We start from the raw sequence: 24,681 nt of genomic DNA, 5'->3' as shown, positions 1-24,681 counted from the left end.
TTGGGGGTGTTGGGGAAATAGGCCTGTGAGTCCCAGTTTGCATCCTGTAATCTCCTTCTGGCAGTCCTTGCAGTAGAATCGATTTTGTTTCAGGTGCAGATGCATATAGAAAAGACAGGGAATACTGTGATGCTGCTTCTTTTATAAACTGATATTGGCTTTAAGGGGTTTTCAGGTCAGAACCTTTCATCAAATCATAATTCAATTAAATATTTAAAAGTCAAGACTTCACACAGCATGTGGTACTCTTAGCACATAGTCTCCAAAGCCTTTATAGAACAACAAAAGTTATGATTATCTCACCATCAAGTCAGATAGCTCAGCAAAAGAGCAAAAGTAGCAGTCTTAAGTTGCCACAAAGGAAAGTGTTATTCAACACTAGCAAAAAGTTCTTCCTCATGAGAGTTGTAGTACACTAGAAGGGGATCTCCAGGAGGTTTGGTATCTCCATCACTGCTGGTTTTCAGAACTGAGCTGCACAAGAAGCAACCTGATCTGACTTTGAAGTTAGTCCTACTTCAGGAAGTTGAACTAGACAATTACAGGGGTTGCTCCCAACCTAGATTTTTTTTTTCAATGATTCTGTGATTCTAAATCATTGTAAAACATTTACAAGCTTTGATGACAATACTGGCTGCTGGTGCCCATTTGCAAATCAGAGAGAGCTAGTTGTAGAGGATGGGGAACACATTTTACTAACTGAATGACAAGAACTTTCAGTATGAAGTGAAATATCTTGTAAAACAGCTAATATTTCCAGTATTTTCCCATGGGAAAAGAGAATAGATAAGAAATTGTTTCTTCGCATAGCCCCATATCGCTTGGAATTTTCCCTGTTATATGGGGGGACAGAAAATAAAAAAAGCTCAAACAGGATACTTAGTGTTAATTTGTGGTGGTGAAGCATGTCTGACAGAAGTTCAGATTCTTCTCACATTATGTCTCTAATACTATCCTTTAATAATATCCCCACTTCTAGATGAGTCAAGGATTATTGGTGGGAGTGCTGGTGGTTTCACCAGTGTTCGGAAATACTTCCCCGAGACCTGGATTTGGGAACTGGTTAACACTGAGTAAGTTTGTTCTTCCTTTTTTAGTTGATTCATTCAGTTAAAATGGACTCTGGGAAAGAACTATGGAACCTACTTTTCCCATCTTGATCAATGACAATTGCAGACAAATATTCTGTGCCCTGTTTCCTGTCTTTCTGGTGGGGAGAAATAAATAGGGGCTAAGAGTGATATGAAATTATTATTAAGGAGAGAGAGAAGGAGCTTGTTATTTTTCATCCAATTTTTAATTCAGCAGAAAAAAAACTCAGTTAATTTTATTTTGTTTTCTTTCAGGCTATCATAATATCTACAATGAGAATATTTCCATCTTAACTATGCCTTCAGAAGTTGTTTTAGAACATTAATCTAAATTTATTGATTCTAATCTGTGTGGTTGGGCATTCCGGTTTTTCAGCAATTTGTATTTCTAAATTTAAAAAGTTGAGTGTTTGAGTGCTTAAACATGTAGTTAACCAGCACCTTTATCTTTACTTCAACATTATAACTTTTTTTTTATATATGGAAAAGCATCTTGTAGAAAGTGAGATGAAAACAGAAGTTCTAACTCAAGCAGAAAGCCTATTCTATAACTTGTCTTGAAAAATTCCAAAGATCATTTCTCATTCTGTGTTTCTTACTCTCTTCAGTTCCAGAGGAGAGGTTGATGTCTCTTACACCATTCCTGACACCATCACAGAATGGAAAGCCAGTGCTTTCTGTGTGCACGATGATGCCGGGTTTGGCATCTCCCCACCTGCTTCCGTGACAGCATTCCAACCATTCTTTGTGGACCTCACCCGGCCATACTCTGTCACTAGAGGGGAAAAATTTAATTTAATAGCCAATGTCTTCAACTACCTCAACAAGTGTGTGCAGGTATACCAAGTTCCCTTTCATTTCCTATGTGGTTTGCTTGTTTCCCAGAAATCTTTTTGTTCTTGATGGAGGAACCTCAGCAGAGGGTGTGGGTACTGTGCTGAGCTAAACACGATAAATACTGAGTAATGCAGCCGCCTCCTTTGCTCTGCAGCCTGATTTTGAGGCCATTCTCTTTCATTTGTAATCTTGCTACTTCTTTCCTTGTCTCAGATCAGTGCCATACTGGCACAGTCAAGTGACTATGAGGCAGAGATCCTTTCATCAGGGGGCAACACAGCAACAATGTGTGCCAATGAAAGAAAAACCTATATTTGGACTGTTAGCCCCCAAAAACTGGGTAAGTTTGTCTTTTTACCACCTTGGTATATCCCTGTTTGATCTTTCTACTCCCACCCTTTAGGGCAGCATCAGTAACCCACAAGCAGGCATTTCTGGACAGCTTCATTAATTGCTAATAAATTTCCTAATAATTTTTAATTGGATTGTTAATGGGCAATAAGGACACTGCTCCTTCCCACTTTTATAGCTGTGTTTATCTGCACTGCCTTCAAGTCCACGTTGTCTTTTTTTTTTTTTAAGCAGTTGTAATTACTTGCATGTGTAAGTGCTTCAAAAGTTGAAATATGAATAAAGGCAGAAGAGCTATAATTAAATTATTGCAACACTGCCCTAGGCCAGAGAAAATTCAGTACAAGGCTAAGAAGAGTTGGAAATTTGTACTGAATGTCCATTTTCTGGCCAGGATGACCCCTTTCATTCCTCAAACCAGGGCCCCAGGCAACCACTCTTTTCCACTAACAAACAGATATGGCATCTTGATGAAATTTGATTTTACTGAGCTGTCTTTAGAGGAAACACATTTCTCAGCAGTTCATCAGCCTAGAAGAGGCAGTCAAGACCAGGGGTAGTTGTAGACTTTGAAGATAACTTCATTTTCTTGGGCTGTTGGGTGGCTTTCCAGGTGAGGTGAAATTTGTAATTACTGCTGAGGCCAAAGCGAACACCGAAGGTAGTGGGAACAGCGCATCTCCAGAAGAGGAGACCATTTACAGTGACACCTTGTTTCAAACCCTGCTTGTTGAGGTACAGTAGGAAATCTGCAGGTGCTTTCTGTCTTGTGGAAACTGGAATTCCTGTGGCTGAGGGTTAGAAGCAATTAGGAGGGAGGGAGGGAGGGAGGGAGGGAGGGAGGGAGGTACAGTGAGGAGAGAGTACAGTACCTGTGTACAGTAGGCTTCTCCATATTAAAATAAGAGTGAAAGTCATGGTGGTCACAGTATCCACTGTCCTTCTCCCAGTGTCTCCTTCTTGGGACCATGACCATGCGTCCAGATAGTCCATGTTGCCAGAAGGGAGAAGAATCCATACCTTACTTTTAAGCACCTTTAGAATGTGACTCAAATACTAGGGAGGAGGGTGGAAGGAAGATATAAAAGGAAAAGAGTTTATCTTGAGCATAATAAAGCAACAGCTACATAGGATTAATAGGACAGAGTCCCTCTCAGAGGCTAGAAAGACCTATTTTTTAACTGCTCTTTGAGTAGGAAGGTGCTCTGGAAAGGATGTTGGGTAAGAGAGGAAGCCATAGACCAAGAGATGTTCTAGTGAGGCTAGGGTAGGACTGGGTACAAGAGGTGCATGGTCTGGATAGCCATATTCACATACTGTCTTACACTGCTAAATGTCATGGTTTCATGGTGAAGTTCTGCATTTTTCTTTCTCTCATTTCACTGCAATCAAACAGCCTGAAGGTATTAAAAAGGAGTTGACTCAGAGCTCCCTCGTCTGTGCAAAAGGTAAGGCAAGTTTATTCCTTCATTCATTCATTCATTCAGTCAGTCAGTCAGTCAGTCATTCCAGGGAGTTAACTGGAACTGATTCACTGTCTTGTAGATCTTGTCCTACAAAACCAGAGACCCTTCCAGAGGAGGAGAGAGATAGTCAGGGCGTCCTAGGGTGACTAGGACACAGGTCAGGGTGTTAGACTAAAATTCAGGATTTTCAGATACCTTTGGGTCATTGGGCAACTCTCTATGGTATTTTCCTTACCCAGACTGAAGACTATAACAGCCAAGACTTCTGTAAAAAAAACCCCATAATTTTAACAATTCTTCTTTTCACATTTTCTCATCAGGTAAAAAGATTTCTGAACAAGTGACTCTCAGCTTGCCAAGAAACCTAGTGCAAGGATCAGCCAGAGCTTATTTTTCTGTCATTGGTAAGTTTAATACTTAGACTAAATGCAAAATGGCATTTCTCTTGTGCTGCACCAAGTGCCTTCTTGTATACACACACAAAATTTATGTAAAGTTGAAGAAGTAATTATTCCTGATTTTAGAAGGTAAGTTTTCTACTTTGGAAAATGGCAGTGAGAGGCAAAATTTGATCACAATTCTCTCATACCAAGAGAGGACAAAATGATCCAATAATTTCCATTTATATTGCATTTCAGATTATACTGCATTAACGTATCCAATTCAGTGTAGTAGAACAGCCGATTCAAATGAAAAGCAGCATAAGACAGACTTCTTTGAAAAAAATTATCTTAATTTCTTGGAAAGAAATCTTCAGAACTTTGCTGACTGCATAATTTCAGATTTACCATTTTACATAATGAAAAACATTTGTAAGTCACTAAGTTCCCATAGAATAAAAGTTTCAGGTCCCAATCAACTCTATTAATCTGAAAGTCTTCATTATAAGATTTTAGGGTTCCCTTCAGTGAAAATTTTTTGAGGTCCTGAACCCAGAATGTTTTCTAAACACAGTTGGTTTGGGAGCCTGTGTCTGTGTGAGGTGTGCTGATGCTGTGCAATTACAGCCTCTGCAGCACGTCAGCATCATACCCCACACAGTATTTTCACATGCATGTGCAAAAACAGGAAGCAGGTTGTCAAGAGCAGGGAAATATAACCCTTCCAAGGATTCATAGCTGTTTCTCAGAAGTCATGCCAGCCAGTGTTGGTGCTCATTTTTTTTCTCTCTGATTCTCAGTTTATCCCAGGTGTCTGTCATCCTGATAAGAAATGAAAAATGAGGACAAATCAGCGCTTTTTTCTATTATGTGTCTTTGGATAATATGATTACTCTGTATTAGTCATTGCCCTTGGGTTCCTAATAAGAAAGTATAGGCCAATGTATAATGCTGCGTAATAAAAACCTGTCTGAGCTGAGCTGACTTCATACATTTTTCACTCTTCAGGAGACATTTTGGGTACAGCCCTGCGGAACATGGATAACCTCCTCCATATGCCTTATGGCTGTGGAGAGCAGAACATGGCCTTGTTCACACCCAACATCTACGCCCTGGATTATCTGAATAAGACTGGGCAGCTGACTGAAGAAATTAGACTCAGGGGTACTGGTTATTTATCCACAGGTAAGAGGTTTTCAGATTCTTCCATCTTCCTCCCCAGGGAAACGGTCACGGGACCAAGCCTGACAGAGTTTAAGTGGCATTTGGACAATGCTATCAGGCAGATGGTGTGAATTTTGAGGTTCTTTGCATGGTTAAAAGGTGGACTTGACCGTTGTTGATCCCTTCCATCTCAGAATAAGCTGAGATTCTGTGATCTAGTATTGCGATTGTTTGCCTTGAACTCTTCAGCTCTACATGGTGAGCACTGATCTCTGAATTCCAGTACCATGATAAGTGCATAGGAGCAGGTAATGAGAGCACCCCAAAAGCAACATGGTGTTCTTCCAGGAGCAAAAGCAGCTGGAATTCAGAGTGCTTGGCATTATTCACCAGACACACATTATCTGATACAAAATCCAAAAGTCTTACTGCTTCAGTTGAACAAACAGCAGAACTAATCCTTTTCTGTGGTTAGAAAATGTGTCTTCTTTGCTGTGTTTTCAGGCTACCAGAAACAGCTATCATATAAACACCGGGATGGATCCTACAGCTCCTTTGGGTTACGAGATGGAGAAGGGAGTGTATGGTAAGTGATGACATTTTCCATTTCCCTAGAACAGGATCTTTAGGCTTTGAAAAAAGATCCAAGTATTCAGTGATTCTTATTTTTAATAGATGAATGAATATAGTTCAATTAATTTGAATCTCCTAGTAAAGGAGAAATGAATAACTGGAAAGAGGGCAACAAAAGGATGGTATGATTGTTGGGAGCTGGAGTACATAATGTTCAACAGGAAACTGAAGGATCTGGATTTGTTTAGCCCGTAGAAGAAGATGCTAATGGGAGACCTTGGTAAACTTTTCTGCAGCCTAGATGGGGACTGTGGAAATACAGAGTCAGACTCTTGTTGGAGCTGCACAGAGTAAGGACAAGAGTTTGTCCTTACTCAAGTTGCTACAGAGACAACTCCAGGTGGGTAGAAGGAATAAAAGTCTTTCCCAGGAGAAAGCTGTAGCACTGAGACAAATGCCCAGAGAGGATGTGGATATCTCCTTCCCTAGGGACTTTCACATGACTGGACAAAAGACTGAGCAGCCTGATACAGCTCTTAAGTTTGCCTTAGTTTAAGCAGGTGGTTGAACAGGCTTCCAAAGGTCCCTTCCAACCTGGTTTGTTTCATAATTCAATTAACTAAGACTAGAAATTGCTGACATCAGTCATCAAGCTGTGTCTATACTTTACCACTGCTCTAAAATAATGGTTTCAGCACAGTAATGGAGACATATCAGGTCAATTTTTAGTATTTAATTTATTTAAAACTTAGAAAACACTTTCTTCTTTTACCTCAAGCTTTATGAAGTTCTTTTTATGACATTTTCTATGCACATCCTAGGCACTGGTAAATGTCCTTGGTCTTGTTCACACCATACCTGCTTTCTGTTTCTGGGTCACCTGCAGGCTTACTGCCTTTGTGTACAAGTCACTGGAGCAAGCCAAGCGCTACATCTACATTGATGACAACGTCCAGTCTCAAACTTTGATCTGGCTGGCAAGCAAGCAGAAGTCAGATGGCTGCTTTGAAAATGCTGGATCACATTTCAACAATGCTCTGAAGGTAACTGAGATAAGTATAGCTGCAACCTTCCAGTCCTGCCATTTGGGTTTATTTGGATAAGACACAAGCCTGACACAAGCCTAACTCTTCACCACACCCTTACTCTTCCTAGTACTGTTATCTCGTGTCTCTCCTATACAAGCAGGGCATAATTCTTATGTGTGCTCTTGATGATGAGATAAAAACAAGTAGAACTTTCTGAGTTACAAGTCTTGGGTTTTGTTTTCTGCCACTGCATTGGGTGCTCAGCCACAAGCTATTGTCTGCTTTATTACACGAATACGAAAGTCAAGAAGATGCAGTCAATTACTTTGGCTTTATCCTGCATGAATTTGATCTTTCTTGTTCATGTGCACAAAGGGAGACAGAAATTACTGCTGATCTCAAATCTAAACTCATATATGAACTATGAATAAATTCATATATTGTTTCTTTCTAGGACATTTTTCTTAACCAGCTCTTTGCTTGTTTTTCATCAGGGTGGAGAAGAAGCTGAATACTCCCTCACAGCCTATGTCGTGGCATCATTGCTGGAAGCTGGACACTCTGCTGCAGTAGGTGTTTGGTGCTGTTAGCTCAGTCAGCCATTTGTCAAGCTGCACAAGTCACAGTCCTCACGTCAGTGTTCCTTTAAAATGAGGAACTCTAATACTGATTGTAGGACAGTAGTTGAATGTAGACAGTCATTTTCAGAGCCCTGCAGTACCTTGCAAGTATTTAATGAGTGTTACAAATCAGTTACATATCCAGTGCCAACAGATTCACTTGAAACACCCCTGAGGAATCCAGCTGTTTTAGACAATGGTAGTGTAAGTAGGTGCAAAATCCAGACTGAATTTGCCCACTCCATCCAGAGTGCACTTTGGAATTTTCTCTGAATTTTCCCAGTCCGAAGTTCAAGCTATCCAAATCCTCAGTCTACAAACTCACTTTGCGCATTTAGTTCCAAGCTGTGTTTCCATTTCCCTATGGAAATCTTAGTAATGGAAGGAAACAATGAGCTGCTGGTTGTAGTACTGGGCATTGGGAAATGAGAGTCAAGGTCTGCTCTCTGTAATATATTTCCTGCATATCCTCGTAACCTTGTTTTTATGCTGACTTTGTTCTTCATGTAATGGGGAGGAGGAGAATTGTTCCAAATCTGACAAACATGTTTTAGATGTGCTGATTTTTTGAACATCCCTCAGACATGGGGTATGGGCCATCATCAAGGTACACAAGCCCAATAGGATAAAACACTGTGCAGAATCAAATAGTTCTATAGCAACAAAAATTTAGTTTCCAATAACCTCATAGGAAGTTCCAAAACCTGGTGCCACATGTTTAAGTGAAGCTGCAGAGATACGACATGGTCAGTAGTGTGCTGGTGATGTCTGAGATGAAGAAGAGTTCACAGAGATAGTCAATAAGGCTAAAAGGTGTGAAGAGTTACCTTGGTAGTTATAGCTAGCAAATGAGCAATATCCATTTGGGAGAGCCTGCTTAATCATGAAGAGTCAATACACTTTACATAGTTCTGTAAAAATGGTCCACATTTTATTGCTATAGCAACCAAGGGACAAAGGTTTCACCTGAATAGGGTCATCTCATGAGTCAGGAATAGAAACAGTGCTCCCTTATTCTGGCTGTGCTGCCTCCAAATAAATGCAGAAAGGAGGCAGCATGACTGGAAGAGCATTTTTTTACAGGATACACTCTGTAGGCCCTTGAACATGCCATGGATTGTGTACATTTCTAGTATGAAGAGTCAGAGATTGCAGCTTAAGCAATGATGGAAGTATTTAAAAAGTATTGTGTGGAGACACAAATCCAAGTACCTGACACCCTACTGTGTTTTGCATTACCAGCATCCTGTCATTCGGAGTGGCATGAACTGTTTGGAGACTGCCTTTAACAGTGGGGTCCACAACCTGTATAACCAGGCCCTCCTTGCCTATGTTTATGGCTTAGCTGGCAGAGAGGAAAGACGCCAGTTCTTCCTCGAGCAGCTGGACGGGGCAGCTGTCAGGGCTGGTAAGTGCAGCATGGCCATGGCAGAGGCAATGCAGCTGATGGAATAGCCTATCGTATCATGTAAGCTGTTCTGATGCACAGCTTTGTCATGAATGCTCTCCCTTCCCAGTTCATGCCTGCTGTGCTACTGAATTTATCTCTAGGAGTTTTTCTGTCTCTTTTGGCTTCACAAAAGTTTGAGCTTTGGCCTGATCTATGAAATTTTGAAATAATTTAGGGGGAGAGAGAGTCCCCTGCATGTCTCAGCCCAAGGTATTGAAAGATTGTACCTAATTTTCCAGTTAGTTTCCTCTTGTAATGCTGAACAAACCCACTTCCCTTGGCTATGTCATGTGCTCCTGCTTGCAACTGCCTTAGCATCCTTCTACTACATTGCCTTCACTTCAATCCCTCTTTGTCTTATACAGCCTGCTTTTATTAATTCCCTTTCCATCCCTTCCTGTTTTCTTTTCCGACTCAGAAGTAAAACTTACCCAGTTCAGGACACCAAGATCTGAAAAAACTTTCTTTTTTTTCCCATGCTTTTTACACTCTACTTCTCTGTTTTCAGGTGGATCGGTTTACTGGCAGAGAGAAAACAAGCCACCAGCAGAACGTTTCTCTGACTTCTATTTCCGCGCCCCTTCTGCTGAGATCGAAATGACCAGCTACGTGCTCCTGGCTTGGCTCAACAGAACCAAGCACACTCCAGAAGACTTATCTTATATTTCCCGCATTGTGTACTGGCTTATCAAACAACAGAACCCATATGGTGGCTTTTCCTCCACCCAGGTAACAACTGAGGGTGGTAAAAAGAAAGTGTCTTGGAGCAGTACAGTCTACAAGCTGAATCTTGACAAATGACAAATCCTTCTGACTGCATAAGGATTTGAATAATACTGGATAACTGGCGCTTGCATGGGTTGCCTTCTCAAAGACACACCATGATCTTTAAGGCTTTGCACATAATTTGGCTTTAAGCAATGAGAATTTACCTGAGTTCCAAGTTAGCCACAGACAGCAGTCACTGCTGACACAACATTATCCCAGGTCTTCTGTGATAATTAAAATCTGTTGCTCCAGAATCACAGAATCCAGAATGGGTCAGGCTGGAAGGGACCACAGGGGGTCATTTGGTCCAGTCTCCCTGCTCAAGCAGCGTCATCCTAGAACACATGGCACAGGATTTTGTCCAGACAGTTCTTGAACATCTCCAGTGAGGGAGACACCACAACCTCTCTGGACAGGCTGTTCTGGTGTGCGGTCACCTGCGCAGTGAGGAATCTCTTCCTCATGTTCAGGTGGAACGCAGTGAGGAATCTCTTCCTCATGTTCAGGTGGAACTTCCTGTGCATCCGTTTCTGCCCATTGCCTCTTCTCCTATTGCTTAACACCTCCAAGAGGAGCATGGATCCATCCTCTGGACATCCTCCCTTCAGATATTTGTGAGATTCTCTTTCAATTGTCTCTTCTCAAGGCTGAACAGGCCCAGTTGTGTCAGCCTTTCTTTGTAAGACATGATCTAGTCCCTTAATCATTCTTGTCATGAGGCTCCTCTTGACCTACTCCAGGAGTTCCATGTCTCTGCTGTACTAAGGAGCCCAGACTGGACACAGCACTCCAGATACATCTCCCTAGGGCTGAGTAGAGAGGCCAAAACCCTTCTTAATGCCCCACAGATAGACTTACTTCTCACCAGAGCACACTGGTGGCTCAGGCACAGCTTTTTGTCCACCAGGACAAGTTCTACAAGAAGTTGTGTCTTGTCTGCTTGGCTCTTTGCAAAGTAAGTTTCCCTGCAACTGAGTACTGACAAAGCATCAGGGAAATAGGAGCTGTGTTAATCTCATGCATCATCTTACACCTAGGTATCTAACTGGGGATTCTGTTTTACTTTTCAGGACACTGTGGTTGCTCTCCAAGCTTTATCCCAGTATGGATATCTCACCTTCTCCAAAAAAAGTCTCAATACAGTCGAAGTCCACTTCATGGAGACCCCCAGTAAGATTTTCCAGGTGAATGACAAGAACCGCTTCTTACTGCAGCAGGCTTCCTTACCCACCATTCCAGGGAGTTACAGTGTGGAGGTGAATGGCAGTGGCTGCGTCTATCTGCAGGTAAGCAAGCTGGGAACTCAGCACAGCCCTCTGGGAACTAAGCAGGGGGCTCTCCATGCTTTATTCCTCTCCATATGTCATGCTCTCCTTTAAGTCTGTGACTATCTCACACTTTCTATCTCTTTCAGACCACCCTGAGATACAATATCCATTTGCCAAAAAAAGCTGCAGGATTCTCTCTGTCCGTAAGGGCAGCAAATGTGTCTTGCACAGGCAGCCATCCACCAAAGTTTGACCTTGTCCTCTCTGCCAGGTAACTTCCTTTTACTGACCTACCCCCTTGCTTTCACAGTTTGGTAAAGCATCCAAGAAAGGATCTAAGTACAGGCAGTTAACTGCTGCTCTGCAGCTGTAGGAAGAAAAACAGGATTACTGGGAGCCAAAAATGTCATTCACTGGTCTCCTTTCCATTTGCAGACCAGACTAACAGAACTTTTCTCATTATAGTTACACAGGAGACCGCAATGTCTCCAACATGGCTATTATCGATGTGAAAATGCTCTCAGGATTTGTTCCTGAAGAATCTTCCCTGAAAAAGGTAAAAATTTGGTCCAAGGTGAATGATAAAGCTTAAAAACATAGGAAGTTTATAAACATAGTCTGTAACCTGCAAATTGGAGCCCTAGGAATGCTGCAAAGTCCCTGGGCATAGACTTTTCTCACATGCTCTGTGTTTCAAATTTGTAGCTGTTTATGTGTTGAAGACAAATCTGTCAGGACTTGCCAAATCCAGTAGGCCAGGAGAGCTAAGACTTCATATCCTCAGGTCCAACCAAGAGCAAAGTTCAGTGTATATGCCCAAAAAAGCAGACATGCACACTACACATGTATATATCCATATATACATAATATATGTGCCACACAGATCAGTAGACAGGAAAGACAGCACTTCCACAAACACAGACAGCACAATTGGCCTTATCCTGTTCCCTTTTCTGCCTGATCAGATTAAAATCTCATTTGCAGAAAAGAGAAATAAATAAATGCATAATTATACACAAGCACATATATACATGCAAATACATGATGTGGCACCTTATGGTAGCTGTCCTCAGGCACTCAGTCTGCCCAGCAGCTGCCCCTGGACCCTTGTTCTGTTGAGTTGCTGGCACCTGGACATGTTCCCCCTTCAAGGCCTGAGCCCCACTTCAGTGCCTGGAACTGAGGTGCCCATCACCCACAGGTATGCACAGTGAGGGCCTCTATAAGCACTCCTAAACATGCAGCAGATGAGCTGGGGTCCCCTGGTTTCACAGTGATGTCAAACAGACACATCCACACAGAGATATGCAAGTAAGTCTCCACTAGATGCTCTAGACCTCCAAGACTTCATGGTTTCTGCAGAAATAGGCTCAGACATCCTGGTCCCTTGGTAGCTGTCTTGGATCCTCTGGTGTCTCCAGACAGGTTTATGCCTGACTCAGTAGGTGGCTGCTATTCCAGTTCATCACTAGTGACCACATGCTGACATACATACCCCCACCACTACAATCCTGAAGTCTGGTGTCTCAGGATGCTGGCACTCCAGGCACACTGTCCCTGTGATCTCTGATCCTCTCTTCAGTGACTTGCACTCCCTACACACACATTCACACGGAATAGAGAGCCTTTCTCCCTGGAAAATTGCCAGGAGCAGAAATTATTAAGAAGGCAGGAGAGGCTGTGGTGACCAGTTGCAGGGCAGACAAATGTGCTGACCACCAACCTGTTAATATGCAACAGACCTCTTTTATCTTGTTTTCCACCCATTTTCCTTCCAATTAGATTTTATCCCTCTCTTTGTTACTTCTGGTTCTTCCCCCAAAAACCCTGCAATAACCTCTTATTGAGTCTCAGCACCCTATACTCAGCCCCATGGTCTGTAGGCAGCATTCCCTTTCAGTCTTCAAGGCAAACTGGGGATATTCTGCTGTAGACTCACCTGGTGGGTCTCACACTGACAATGGGCTGGTCACTGGCCCAAGGGGAAGCGGGTCAGAGTGCCCCAGTGGCTCTGCTCAGGTTTCTGGGGTTTCCCTACGCTCCTTATTGTCTGTGTGTATGAGTCTGTAGTCACACAGCCTAACAGAATCGGTGTGAGAAATACTTCTGCCATTGTTAAATTGCTTTAATTGGAATTTTGCATTATTATCCCTTTGGCAAGAGTTATTTCTTCCTCTCCAGTACAGTTTAACAAACAACCAAAAAAAAAAGAGGTTATTTATCCTCCTCCTTTGCTATCCAGAAATTTGGTCATGATGATGACAATTCTGGGGACAACACTGACAAGCACCTTGCTTAGGTTCCTAGTACAATTTAGGTTCACAACAGATGAGTTACCTTCAAGCCATGATCTATAATTTTCAAGTAGATAAAAAAGAAGAATGAAATTCTTTGTAGAGTCTGCTCATACCTTTGTGTGTTTATAATTTTGGCTAGAACTACATAAGATTGATAAATTTTCTTTGGAAGATTTTTTTTTATGTTGAGATGCTATTCTGTTTGGCATCCTACGCCTCTTCATATACACTTGGGCAAAAACAGCTATTTTTTAAAGTTTGGAATATTTTACGTTTGTATGTTTTGATATTAAAATAATTTTGTTCACATTCTTTTCTAAATGTTTTTAAACTTTTATTTAAAACATACAGTGGACGAGAAAGTGAGTCAACTTGAGCTACAGAAATTAATTCTAAATTCCCTTTGAAATGAGAGAATTCTTAGGTTGATGGTGAAAGTCAGAAGTATCAAAGCTGACTGGTGGAACTGTTCACCACTGTAACTGCTCTGCACACATCAGGTTATAAAAACATCCAGCTTGCATTTCTTTTTTTGGCGACTAGATGGCGGGGTGGGATAAAAGGAGCACGGCAGTCGCTTTAAATGCGTTTTGCTGTGGCATCTGTAAGTCCCCTTGGCTAGTCTCCCGTGCTGACATTGCTGTATTTTGCCTTATTTAAAGCTTCGGTACGAGAATTCTGTTGTGGACCGTGTAGACATCAAGAACAACCACATACTCTTCTACCTTCAGAAGGTAAGTTTGGGAGGTTTCCTTTCAGTTTTATTAAACTGGAAGTTTCAAACAGGCTCCCAGATAAAAATCTTATTAATAGCATATTAACAATACCCATGCCTTTAAGATGTAAAGGTACTTCACTCAATCCTACATCACAGGGGATAATGGAGATATTGCAATCAAAGTAATAAAGGGAGAAAAGTAGGGAGAAGATTCTTAGGAGTATTGAAGGTAATTTTAATTGGGAGAAGGCAAGGAAAGAAACTAATAGGAATTTTTGATTACAGGATGAATGCTGATGTGCTAAAACCCGCACTAACAGGGAAAAAGGTCGGGGCAAATGGCAATGAAAATAGGAAGAGGAAGAAAGAAAAGAGCACACAATTTTAGCCACAAAACATATATAGCAACAGCTTTTAAACAATTATCTGATTTAACATCAAGTTTACAAACTGGAGGGAATTGTAGAATGGCACATTGTCCCACAGTCTGTTTCAGAAATGAATCTGTTCAACCTTAGCCTAAGGGATAGTTACGAGAATTTCTGATGCATCTGCTTGTTTTGCCATTTCCAGGTCTCCCAGAAGGAAATCAGCTTCTCCTTCCCTGTGGAGCAAAGCCTGCCTGTCTCAGACATCAAACCAGTGCCTGTACATATATATGATTACTATGAAACAGGTAGGTGACCCAGCTGGCCTCGGTAACACCTGTGACAATGGAGAGACAAGGAGAGACCCACTTGGCAATTCTGCTGGTTTTGATTGCTAGACTGTAAAGGTTTTGCAGAGCATAAACAGTTCCTGCCCTCCTGTGTTTACATTTCTTGCTTCATTTCAACATAAAGCAGATAAGAAATTGATACATGAGAGATTCTGTCTTACCAAACACATACAAAAAGACACTTTCCGCTTTCTTTCCACAGTTTGGACATGATGGTTAAAATCAATAACTCAAAAGCAGCAGTGTTCCTGACTTCCCTGAACTGCATTAGTTAATTTTTTTTTACTTAATATTGTCATAGTAGGCTGCAGCAAACATATCTTCCTTAGTGGAATTTAGATACTTAAGTAGGAATGACAGTCCCACTCAACAAAAGAGGAGTTTAAGTAACTAGAACAAGAAAAATAAGTGCCTGACCACCTTTCTTGAACTGAATCCTAGCAGATTAGGAGCAGCAGCAGTAGTCAGAGAATTGACCCTGGAGTGCCTTTTGTGCCACCTGATCCACATGTTACATGATGACAGCAATAATGTGTCCTGACAAACATGGTCAGTGCACTGGTCTCTGACTATGCAGCCCTGCAACTGCGTGCCTTGACAATTGGAAGTCTACCACAAAATTTAGCAAGTGTCTTCTGTTTTGTAGCATGGTAATGACAGGTGCAGATAGACTGGGGTCAGAATGATTTCTCACTCTCATACAAATGTCTTCTTCCTTTCTTCTTTCCAGATGAATATGCCCTTTCAGAGTACAACACACCCTGCTCCTCATCTTCCAACTGAAATCAGATGTGTGCCAGAAGAGGTAATGATTCAGAAAGTATCAGGCAAGAAGTTGTAGAACAAGAAGAGGATAAGAGATTTTTTTTTTTTCAGGAAGCACAATGTAAAACATGTAGAATAATGAGGAATAAGCAAATCCTGTATTGCTGTAGATCAGAATGACCCATTCTGGCCCACACTTTAAAAAGAACTGAGTGCAATGTGGATTAGAAACTGCAGATCAAGTCCTTTTCCTGACAAGGGAGATACTGTGCAATTGTTGACTCTTACCATCCATCTTGTTTTGAAACTTACTACATATTCCAGTGGGAGATTTGTGTAAAGGTAAAGGCTTGAAATGTGTTCTGGGCCATAGATTCCCCTTAAGAAATCCTAATCACAGAGAATAATGGGCTGCTGTTGTTTCTGTAGATTTTACTTGTTTTGGTCTTTCCACTATCCAGAAGGAAAATCCTGAAGAAATTTCTTTGATCCTCACCTTTTTCAGCAATTGAACTGAATCATCTGCAGATGACAGAATTCTAACCACAGGAAGACAACTTTTGTGGAAGTTCTGCCTCCATCTAGAAAGAAATGTTTTCTTCAAATTAGCATCTCATATTTTACTGCCCTTTGTAATAAAACATTCTGATTGGCAATGGTATTTGTCCCAGTCTCCACTCCTCGGTCTGTCTAGAACAGGGTGAACACAACAGCCCAGGGTGTGGTAGGAGAGGAGCAGTCCAGTGCACACCCTGAGAGCACTGTTCAGTAGGATGTCAGGCTTGCCCAGAGATAGTTCAAGTGAAACCAATCCTAGCTAACAGTGCAGAACCACTGTGACGGGGAAGTCACAACAGAGACCTTCAGGCTCAGTGTAATCCCAGAAACATGCAAAAGAAATCTGGAAGCTGTGGGAGAACCTAAATGTTGGTTTGGAAGGACTTGGGGAAGACACCAATTGCAGTCTCCTGTTCTAAGACCGACCCAGCAGAACCTAACCAGCACAGGGGTGTTCAGCTTGAGAGTGGCACTGGAGTCCAGTGCCAGCAGAAAAAGCCGACTTCAGCAATTCAGCAACACCAGGACCTAGGAGACCTTGGGAAGCAGCTAAGGAGTTGCTCGAAGCAGATGAGGAATTTGACATAGGAACCCAAGGCTCTTTGGGAGTTTAGATTCTGGCTGATGAGAACCAAGTGCCTCAACACCCTTGAGAACCTGGCCCCATGCCCTGATTCTCTCAGATCTGTACACACACCACCTGGCATGTGAAAGCATCAGGCACAGAGCAGCTTTTCATGTGGTAGCACTGTGCATGCAGGCGAGCCTGAAGGGGCACTTTGATGCATGAAGCAACATTTATGAGCACATGTGCCTATATTTCTATAGAATATAGGTTCTATAGAACCTATATTTCTGGTTATTTCTGGTTATTCTCCTTAGGATGGACAGAAATATGGGAATGGAGTTATCTGGATTAGTTTTTTCCTTTTTTTTTTTTTTTTTTTTTCTTTTTTTTTTTTTCTTTTTTTTTTTTTGTGTGTGTGTGTGTGTGTATAAGCTTGATTTATCAAGAAACAAGAATAGTTTCTTCCCTGACAATTCTGGGGAAATTTCTACCTTGCGAAAAAAATAATGACCTTGTGAAAAAAATAATAATAAGAAAAAAGATATTGTTAGGTGAGTGGCTTTCAAGTCTTTCAATTCTGCTCAAGACATTGAGTTTCTATCCCCAGCATTTCTCTTCCCATCCAAAGCAACCCCTGGGCACAACCCTTGACCCAAAAAGTCACACTGAAAGCAATGTTTTCATGTTTGCATGAGACCTGTGGTGACTTTTGCTACAGACAGACACATGCTGAGAAGTAAGTTATGACTCTGGAGAGGTTAAGGGGCCAACTGACCCCAAACTCCCCCTTGCTCTCCCATCTCTGTCAGCAAAAAAGATTGTGTGAGCTTCAAGAGGGGTCAGTCAGGCTTACTTCAATCCACCTTCCTCAGCTGTGTAAACTCGGCCTGCTGCTAAACAAAAGCTTTTGTTTAATGCCTTTCCAGTGAATGGCCACTGCAAGCCTGGTCAGATGGAAACTGATATGAAATGCAGATGCTTTCAAAAGCACAGCATTTAAACTTCACTACAAATTTCCAAAACACTGGGCTGAGAGAGAGTGGATGGAACAATGCCAGCAGTACCTAGCAAAATCTGCATTTTACAGCCTTCTTTTACCTCTTTATCTCTTTTAACTGCAGTGCAACTAGTGACCCAATTTTTGTTCTCATGGAGTTTGCATCTTGTGAAGTCAGATGTGAAGATGTAGCAATTGAAAGGAACTTCAGATGCTGAGCTTGTAGGACCATGTGAATCAATCAGAAAATGGCAAGGGCCATATCCCATCTCCAAAAATGGCAAATACTTTTACACTGTTTTCTTTGATTGCAATAGTTAGAAAGATGCTCTAGAACTCTAAAATTACCATGAATCAATCTTCCCTTTCACTTTCAGTGTGCAAAAAGGTACAGTTCCTATGGGACCCATCTGCTGTAGTCCACGGAAATGTGCCAGGACAGGCACTGGAAGTTTTTCCCAGAGGTATAAACTGCCAGGACTCTGACACTATTTTGTGTAATAGCAACACACTTGTGCTATGAGCAACTATGAGTAACACTAGACATGGATGTGATGCTCCAGTCACTCCCTCATTTCCACACAGTGCTCTCCAGCAGACAGTTTTGCCTAGTGCTGTTCATTTATGGGTCAATAACAACAACAAAAAAATCCTAGTTCTTCGAAAGAGAACAATCAGGACTTTCTCTTATCCTGTTTGCCTGAGGCCAGCTTCTTTGCTCTGAGACAACTTGGAAACCTCAGCTGTTTAGGAAGATAATAAAAGATAATAAAGACTGACAAGTCTTCACCAAGGACAGATCCTCCAGCTTGTTCTGTACAGTGCTCAGCAGTTCAATATATAGCTGCAGAATATATTTTCACCGGAGACAAAGCAGAAATAACCTTTATGTGAGGGGAATGAATCAAAAACTTTTCAGGCATAAGGTCAGGGGTTGAAGGCACAAACAGGCTCTCCCTGGGGGGCATCCTTAAAGTGGTGCAATTAATATATCAGGTAACACAAGAGTATTGTTTTGCTGCCAAGCAGATAATAACAGATAAAGGGAGAGAAAGCTGCAGGCTCTGAATAGCATTTGCACGCCTTCCATAGTGTGTCTGGAACAAGTTCAATTTCTGGGATGTCATAGTGGAAAGAAAAATTATTTGTAGCAACAAAAAAATGGATTTAGAAGCAAGATGTTGGTCAATGGCAAAAAGATCAAAGTACTCAAAAAGAGACTGAGCCTCCAACATTTAGTGTTATCAGACAGTTGTGAGAGACTCCTAACCCCAAGTTCTCTTTCCCATTCAAGTCCTAGCAGTATCATGCCTACACTGAAGACAGACTTCAAAGAAATGAGAAGAGGTAGTCCCTGCTCTAAAAGACGTAGTTCTGATGTCTTGCATTCCTCTCCTATGAACTCTTGGTTCTGATAATATCATTTTACAGCCTTGAAGTGAGATCCACCCTTCCTTTCTAAGAGCACTTGGATTAGACATGTAGCATTTCCCCAGAAAATATGTCCAATAAATTTCCTTTGGCCCACAAAGCTGCATCCAAAGACACATGTAAAAACATTGCTCCTCTGTAGTTCCCTTCTCACAGACCAACCTGCACTTCAGACAGAACTTATGTCAACAGTGCCTGAAACTGCAGGAAAAGACTTCAGGAGTATGATTACCTAAGTAAAACCCTTGTAGGACCTGTAGGCTGATGGCTGAATTCCTAAGGGAAAGCAGAACTCTATGACCCCTCTCAAGTCAGTCTAGAGAAGAAGGACAACCAGCCAGGGAAGGCTGTTCCACTCTAAACTGATGGAGGGAAGGAGAAGAAAATAAGAGGGACTAATGGGGCCTCAAACACTTACAAATCTGTCATTACAATGCATTTATGAGTAATTTCTGCAGAATGAAATTTAGAACAGGCATTCCATAAAGCAGAGAAAAGCCATTGCAATAGGAAAGCCTCAGAGAGCTACTTTTTCTACATACGCCTGTCACAAATTGTCACCTGAAATGAAAGCAAATGCTTCTATCTTCAGAGTGCAGAAGTTGCAGCTATGAAGAGAGGATAGTTGTGCACAGCTGAGAAATAGAAACAAAGGGTAAGGGGTTTGATCAGAGGTGAAAAGGTCAGAGAATAGTTTGGGCATCCCTCAGCATGCTAGAAAAGCCAATGCATGACAACACCATGTGCAGCTTGCATCAGCTCCTGGTACACAAGATGATTTCTCAGTACCAGTCTCAGGCAGGGGAGATTTAGGGGGGAACATGCAGCCAGACTAGTTGTCCCACCTTAACTAGTTACATTTTACGGATTGCATGTCATATGTTCCCTACTTGGTGCTCATTGTTAAGTATTTTCTTTTCCCCCTTTAATAAAAACCTGATTTATATTTGCAAGTGTGAAGAATGAATTACTAAATACCAGAGATTTTTTGAGTGGCTTATTCAGATATTTTATTGGTGAGCTCTTCTCATTTGAGCTGAACCCTTGATGCTGCCTATAAAGACCACAAAGAAAAGAGGCCTGAAAAACTCTTGTTCCTGTCCATGCAAGGAGAGTAAAACTGCAAAGCACTCCCAAAAGAAATGCAGACTCTCTTTTTAGCCTAACTATAGCACTGCATTCGTAGTTTAGCCTGAAAGCTGCCAGGTAATCTGTGTATAACTAGGAAAGGTAATTCCATTTGTATATCCATTAGTATCCATTCTGAGGCCTGTGCAGGTGCTGTGACAGTAGTCAGATTCCAGCTTCACTCACCTTTCACTGGCATTTGTCACCAAAAATGCACAGCAAAGACAGGCTTAATACTTCAACTCACAGTTATTCCTGCTCAGAACTCAGCCTCTACATGTATGTGGAGAAAGGTCTCCTTTTTGAAAGCAGGTTATGGATGACACATCCACATCCACACTCAACAGAGTCACTGAAGCCTTGCAACAGGCTGACCTTCAACTACCTTCATCTTTTATAAGGCTGCCTTTTCCAGGCATCATAGACCCCTGAAATAAACTGCAGCCCTCCCCACCACCACGTATTGTTGAAAAAAATCCCATCACTCATCAAAATCAAGCTGTGACTATTCTACTAGGGATATATGTATTTTCTTTTATGACCTCACCATCCTTTTAGGAGCTAGAGGACTTTGCCAAGGCACACATATCTTAGAACAATAAAGAAATCTTGCATGCTTGACTGGAGACCCTATTGACCAAGCAGAACCTTATCTGTAGTTACCATGTTTCAGTATTGTTCCCCAAACACCTGGGCCAAACCAAGCATTTCGACCTTTACCATGTCTGAACAAATCGTTACAATCTAATCTTCTTAAAGCTGTTTTTATAGGAAGCAGTCATAGCCAAAATCACAGGTAGATTCAGTGCTTTTCAACTAATTTTTCTGTCTGTGATGACCAAGTTTCTTTGCACTGATCTTTTTCTGAGTGAAGCAATTAACCCATTCACAAGAAAGCTGACAGTGTCTACATCACAAATATATGGTTACAGATCTTGCAGAGACATCCAAACTGGGTTTATGCTGCATGAGTGAGAAGGAGTACTAGAATTATATGAAATGTTAGCAACCACAAATGCTTCAAAAACAGGAAAAAAACATGGAGCTCCAGAGACTGGTGTAATTATCCTAAAGCCATTTGATGATTCCCACAGGAAAGAAATACAGCTCCTTTCAGTAATAGTGAGTGACTTCTGAGGTCAAGAAATCACACAGAAAGGCACAGAAATTACTGTGTCTAAGCACCCCTGTATGAAAAAATTAATTGCAGTTGAGTAGTATTACTATAGCTTTTCACAGCAAGATAGATTTTATTTGTGAAGATAATCTTGTACTGGTAGAACATATCTAGTGCCTCAAGTAAACCAAACCACAACCATAAAGGCACAATTTTTGGTGTCGAACTATGGCTGCAGCAGAACTGTTTCAGTGGCAGAAAGACATCTGTACTTAGCTGGTGGGACATTTTTTAACAAAGATAACTAAATCAAATTTAACTAAATCAGACAGCTCATTCTTCTGTTGCCAAGGTTCAGTCTCATTGCTCTTCATCTACAAACACACAGATGTCTCTGTGTGTGCTACAGCCAAGCACAAGTAACTGAGGTCTGAAGTTATGGCTTGGGTAACATCCAAAGTTAGGCTGGCAAAAACGTCTTTTTGAGTCAAGAATGCAAGATAAACTGTCTGTACGCTGACATTTCTCCAACATTATCCAAAACCAAGAACCTCTTCCAGTACCTGAAGCTACAAGAAGTATGGAGAGAGACTACTTAAAAGCCCATCTAGTGACAGGACAAGGGGGAATTGATTCAAACTGAAAGAGAGCAGGTTTAGATTAGCTATTAGCAAGGAATTCCTGACTGTGAACTTGGTGAGGCACTGGCACAGGTTGCCCAGAGAAGCTGTGGATGTCCCACTCCTGGCAGCGTTCAAGGCCAGGCTGGATGTGTCCCTGAGCAGCCTGGTCTAATGGAAGATGTCCCTGCCCATGGCAGAGGGGTTGGAACGCGATGATATTTAAGGTCCATTTCAACCCAAACCATTCCATCATTCTATGAAATACAGACCTGGTGATGAAGTATCATCTCTCTAACTTCCCCACAGAGCAATCTTCACAAACTTCTTGAACGTATGCAGTTGAGTTAAAAAGAATGGGTAGGATCTGAAAAGCAAAGACATGTACCCAGCAAATAACAATCATAAAAAACAAATGTCAATGGTTTAGTAAATATTTGCCCTGAAAACAACATTTTTGTTGCATCCAGTGGAATGTTGTTTGATTCTCCTGTGAAAGAAAAGTTATTATATGTTATAGCCAAGAAAATGGTATGACCTCCATTTTCCTTTGTTGTGATAAGGTTACAGTGGCTTTATTTTCACCCAGGGGACTTGTTTCATTGCAAAACTATTAATTCAATGACTTCTCTATTACAGATTAATGCATCATTTGTTTATTTCCTTCTCAGATGCACCTTCTTCATTGTGATTAGTGGAGGTTTTAAACTAGTACAGTGAATTAATTGGAAATAGGATGCATGGGTAATCTCTGTCTTTCTTTTGGTTACTGTTCAGAAGGTATATTCGCACAGAAGACTCTGTGACTAGTGCCAGTTCTTAGAGATACAACAGTGAACTTTCTGGCCAAATCCAGCCTACATTTGGGGCAAAACACCTGCTTGTTATAACAGTAAGTTATACACAACTACTCTTCTCTACCTCTACAACCTTTGAATGTCACCTAATCCACTGAATCCTCTGATTAAATGTTCAAAAGTAGACTCAGGAAGCTTCTGGGCTGTGCTGATTATCAAATTGACTTGTTTGGAATGAACACTTTATTATGTTACAATAAATTTATAACTCCCTGAAAAAAGCCAAGAAAAGCAAGAACCTGCAGTACTGGTCATCTCATTTTTCCACAATGTCAGCTCAAGTTCAAGCCCTTGTCAATGAATTTCTGTTCTTGGCAGCTCCTGGTATGGGTATCCCATTGCAGAGAAAATAAAGCCTGATCCTTAGGGAAGCTCCTTAACTGTAGAATCTGTAGAGATCCTCTGCAACAGAAACGACAGTGAGGTGGGCTTTCAGAACAGAACCTCAGTCTGCTGTCTGTGTCCTAAGCACTCACACCATGTCACAGGGAGACCTCTGGGGAACCACCTGCTCCTTTCACCATATTCCATTTCCATATGGTTTGATATTTCTGTGAAAAATTTGAAGGCATAAGGGAAAACATTTCATAGCCACCCTATGTGCACTATGTTTCTATTGAAGGAAGCTTCACAGACTAGCAAGAAACTAGAAGAGACAATCATAAAACATATCAGGATATTAGAGAAAATCATGCTCCTATACAGGTACTCTGCCCTTGGATCCATATCTCTCTGGCAGCCAAGCAGCCACCCAATCTTTCACTCACTCCCATTTTCCAGGAAGGATGTCAGAGAGACTAGTGAGTTGAAATAACAACAGTTTAAAAAGCAAAGCAGAAGGTGCAAATGAAAAAGAAGCTAAAAGAGGGACTTATTCACTGCTTCCCATTGGCAGGCAGATGTCCAGCCACTCCCTGAGAAGTAAGACCTCAGTAAAGGCAGTGGTTGCTTTGGAAGATAAATCTGTTACCAGAAATGTCCCTCCTTATCCTTTCCCCCACCTGTTATTGCTAAGCATGGTATCATATAGTAGGTACATATGACCTTTGGCCTCTTTGGGTCATCTGTCCTGGCTGTGGCCCCTCACAGTCCCTTGCCCACCCCAAGCCTCCTGGCTTTTGGCTGGGAGGTGGGGGAGGTAAAAAGCCCTGACACTCAGCAAGCACTCTTCATGCTGGTGAGTTATGAAACCTGTTCTAGCCTCAAATGCAAAGCACAGCAGGCTACTGTGGAGAAAGCTGAGTTCATAACCTCATGCCAGACAGACTCAGTACCAACATTAATGGAAGAAATTATTTACAGTTCTCAAATAACTGCTTTCCAGCATTGTTTTTCCTGTGGGGAGCAGCCCACCTGAGTGCTTTGTTTTCTCTTCAGAGTACAAAAGAACAAAAGAACTTTCTTCTCCCTAATACTAAACTCCATTAGCTTCCACACAGGTGTGAAAACTGGAAACCTGGGGAACTAACAAATTCCCATAGATTCACTGACTGGCTAATTCTGAGCTGAAATGAATCAAGCAATGCTGTCATGTGCTCAATGGCTAAGGTAGAAGTATTTAAGGCTTTTTAGATCTCTCTGTTTCTAGGTTTTCTATTTTTCCATTTTGTCAATTTTCAAAATACCTATGAAGCAAGGGAAAAGAAAGGTCAGTGTATTATTTAAGCCAGAATCTGGTGACAAAGTATAGAAAATTGGACTACTTCACCCAGACTGTCAATCCAGTAGGTAAATTCCAAGAAAAATGAGGAAAACTCTCAAATATTAATCTGGTTTGATAGACTTACTCAGGTTTAGGTCATTTTGTGATTTTCAGTACTGTGATAAGTCTCAGTGTAAAACCCAAAGCCCCTTCCCTTGAAAACAAGACCACTAAATGTATTTTGTGCAGACATTCTGCACAAGAGAAGT

General features: G+C 41.5%; 1 protein-coding gene across 1 annotated transcript in view; it reads left to right on the top strand.

Moving 5' to 3' along the window:
- The window catches only part of LOC136284991 (ovostatin-like), a 29,203-nt gene extending 13,053 nt beyond the window's left edge, over positions 1-16,150 (top strand). Inside the window, exons 18-36 of the mRNA XM_066175552.1 lie at positions 980-1,073; positions 1,700-1,928; positions 2,142-2,268; positions 2,893-3,014; positions 3,676-3,727; positions 4,066-4,149; positions 5,134-5,310; positions 5,794-5,875; positions 6,749-6,905; positions 7,385-7,459; positions 8,753-8,918; positions 9,469-9,689; positions 10,799-11,014; positions 11,143-11,267; positions 11,462-11,552; positions 13,956-14,027; positions 14,585-14,687; positions 15,460-15,534; positions 16,000-16,150. Coding sequence (XP_066031649.1) covers positions 980-1,073; positions 1,700-1,928; positions 2,142-2,268; positions 2,893-3,014; positions 3,676-3,727; positions 4,066-4,149; positions 5,134-5,310; positions 5,794-5,875; positions 6,749-6,905; positions 7,385-7,459; positions 8,753-8,918; positions 9,469-9,689; positions 10,799-11,014; positions 11,143-11,267; positions 11,462-11,552; positions 13,956-14,027; positions 14,585-14,687; positions 15,460-15,512 — 2,246 coding nt within the window. The 3' untranslated portion in view covers positions 15,513-15,534; positions 16,000-16,150. The remainder of the gene's footprint in view (positions 1-979; positions 1,074-1,699; positions 1,929-2,141; positions 2,269-2,892; positions 3,015-3,675; positions 3,728-4,065; positions 4,150-5,133; positions 5,311-5,793; positions 5,876-6,748; positions 6,906-7,384; positions 7,460-8,752; positions 8,919-9,468; positions 9,690-10,798; positions 11,015-11,142; positions 11,268-11,461; positions 11,553-13,955; positions 14,028-14,584; positions 14,688-15,459; positions 15,535-15,999) is intronic.
- Positions 16,151-24,681: the final 8,531 nt, after the last annotated feature.

Source organism: Chamaea fasciata, unplaced genomic scaffold (genome assembly GCF_029207755.1).
Source record: "Chamaea fasciata isolate MVZ Bird 193981 ecotype frontalis unplaced genomic scaffold, bChaFas1.0.hap1 SCAF_2, whole genome shotgun sequence".
NCBI lineage: Eukaryota > Metazoa > Chordata > Aves > Passeriformes > Sylviidae > Chamaea > Chamaea fasciata.
This window is presented reverse-complemented; position numbering and strand designations above follow the sequence as displayed.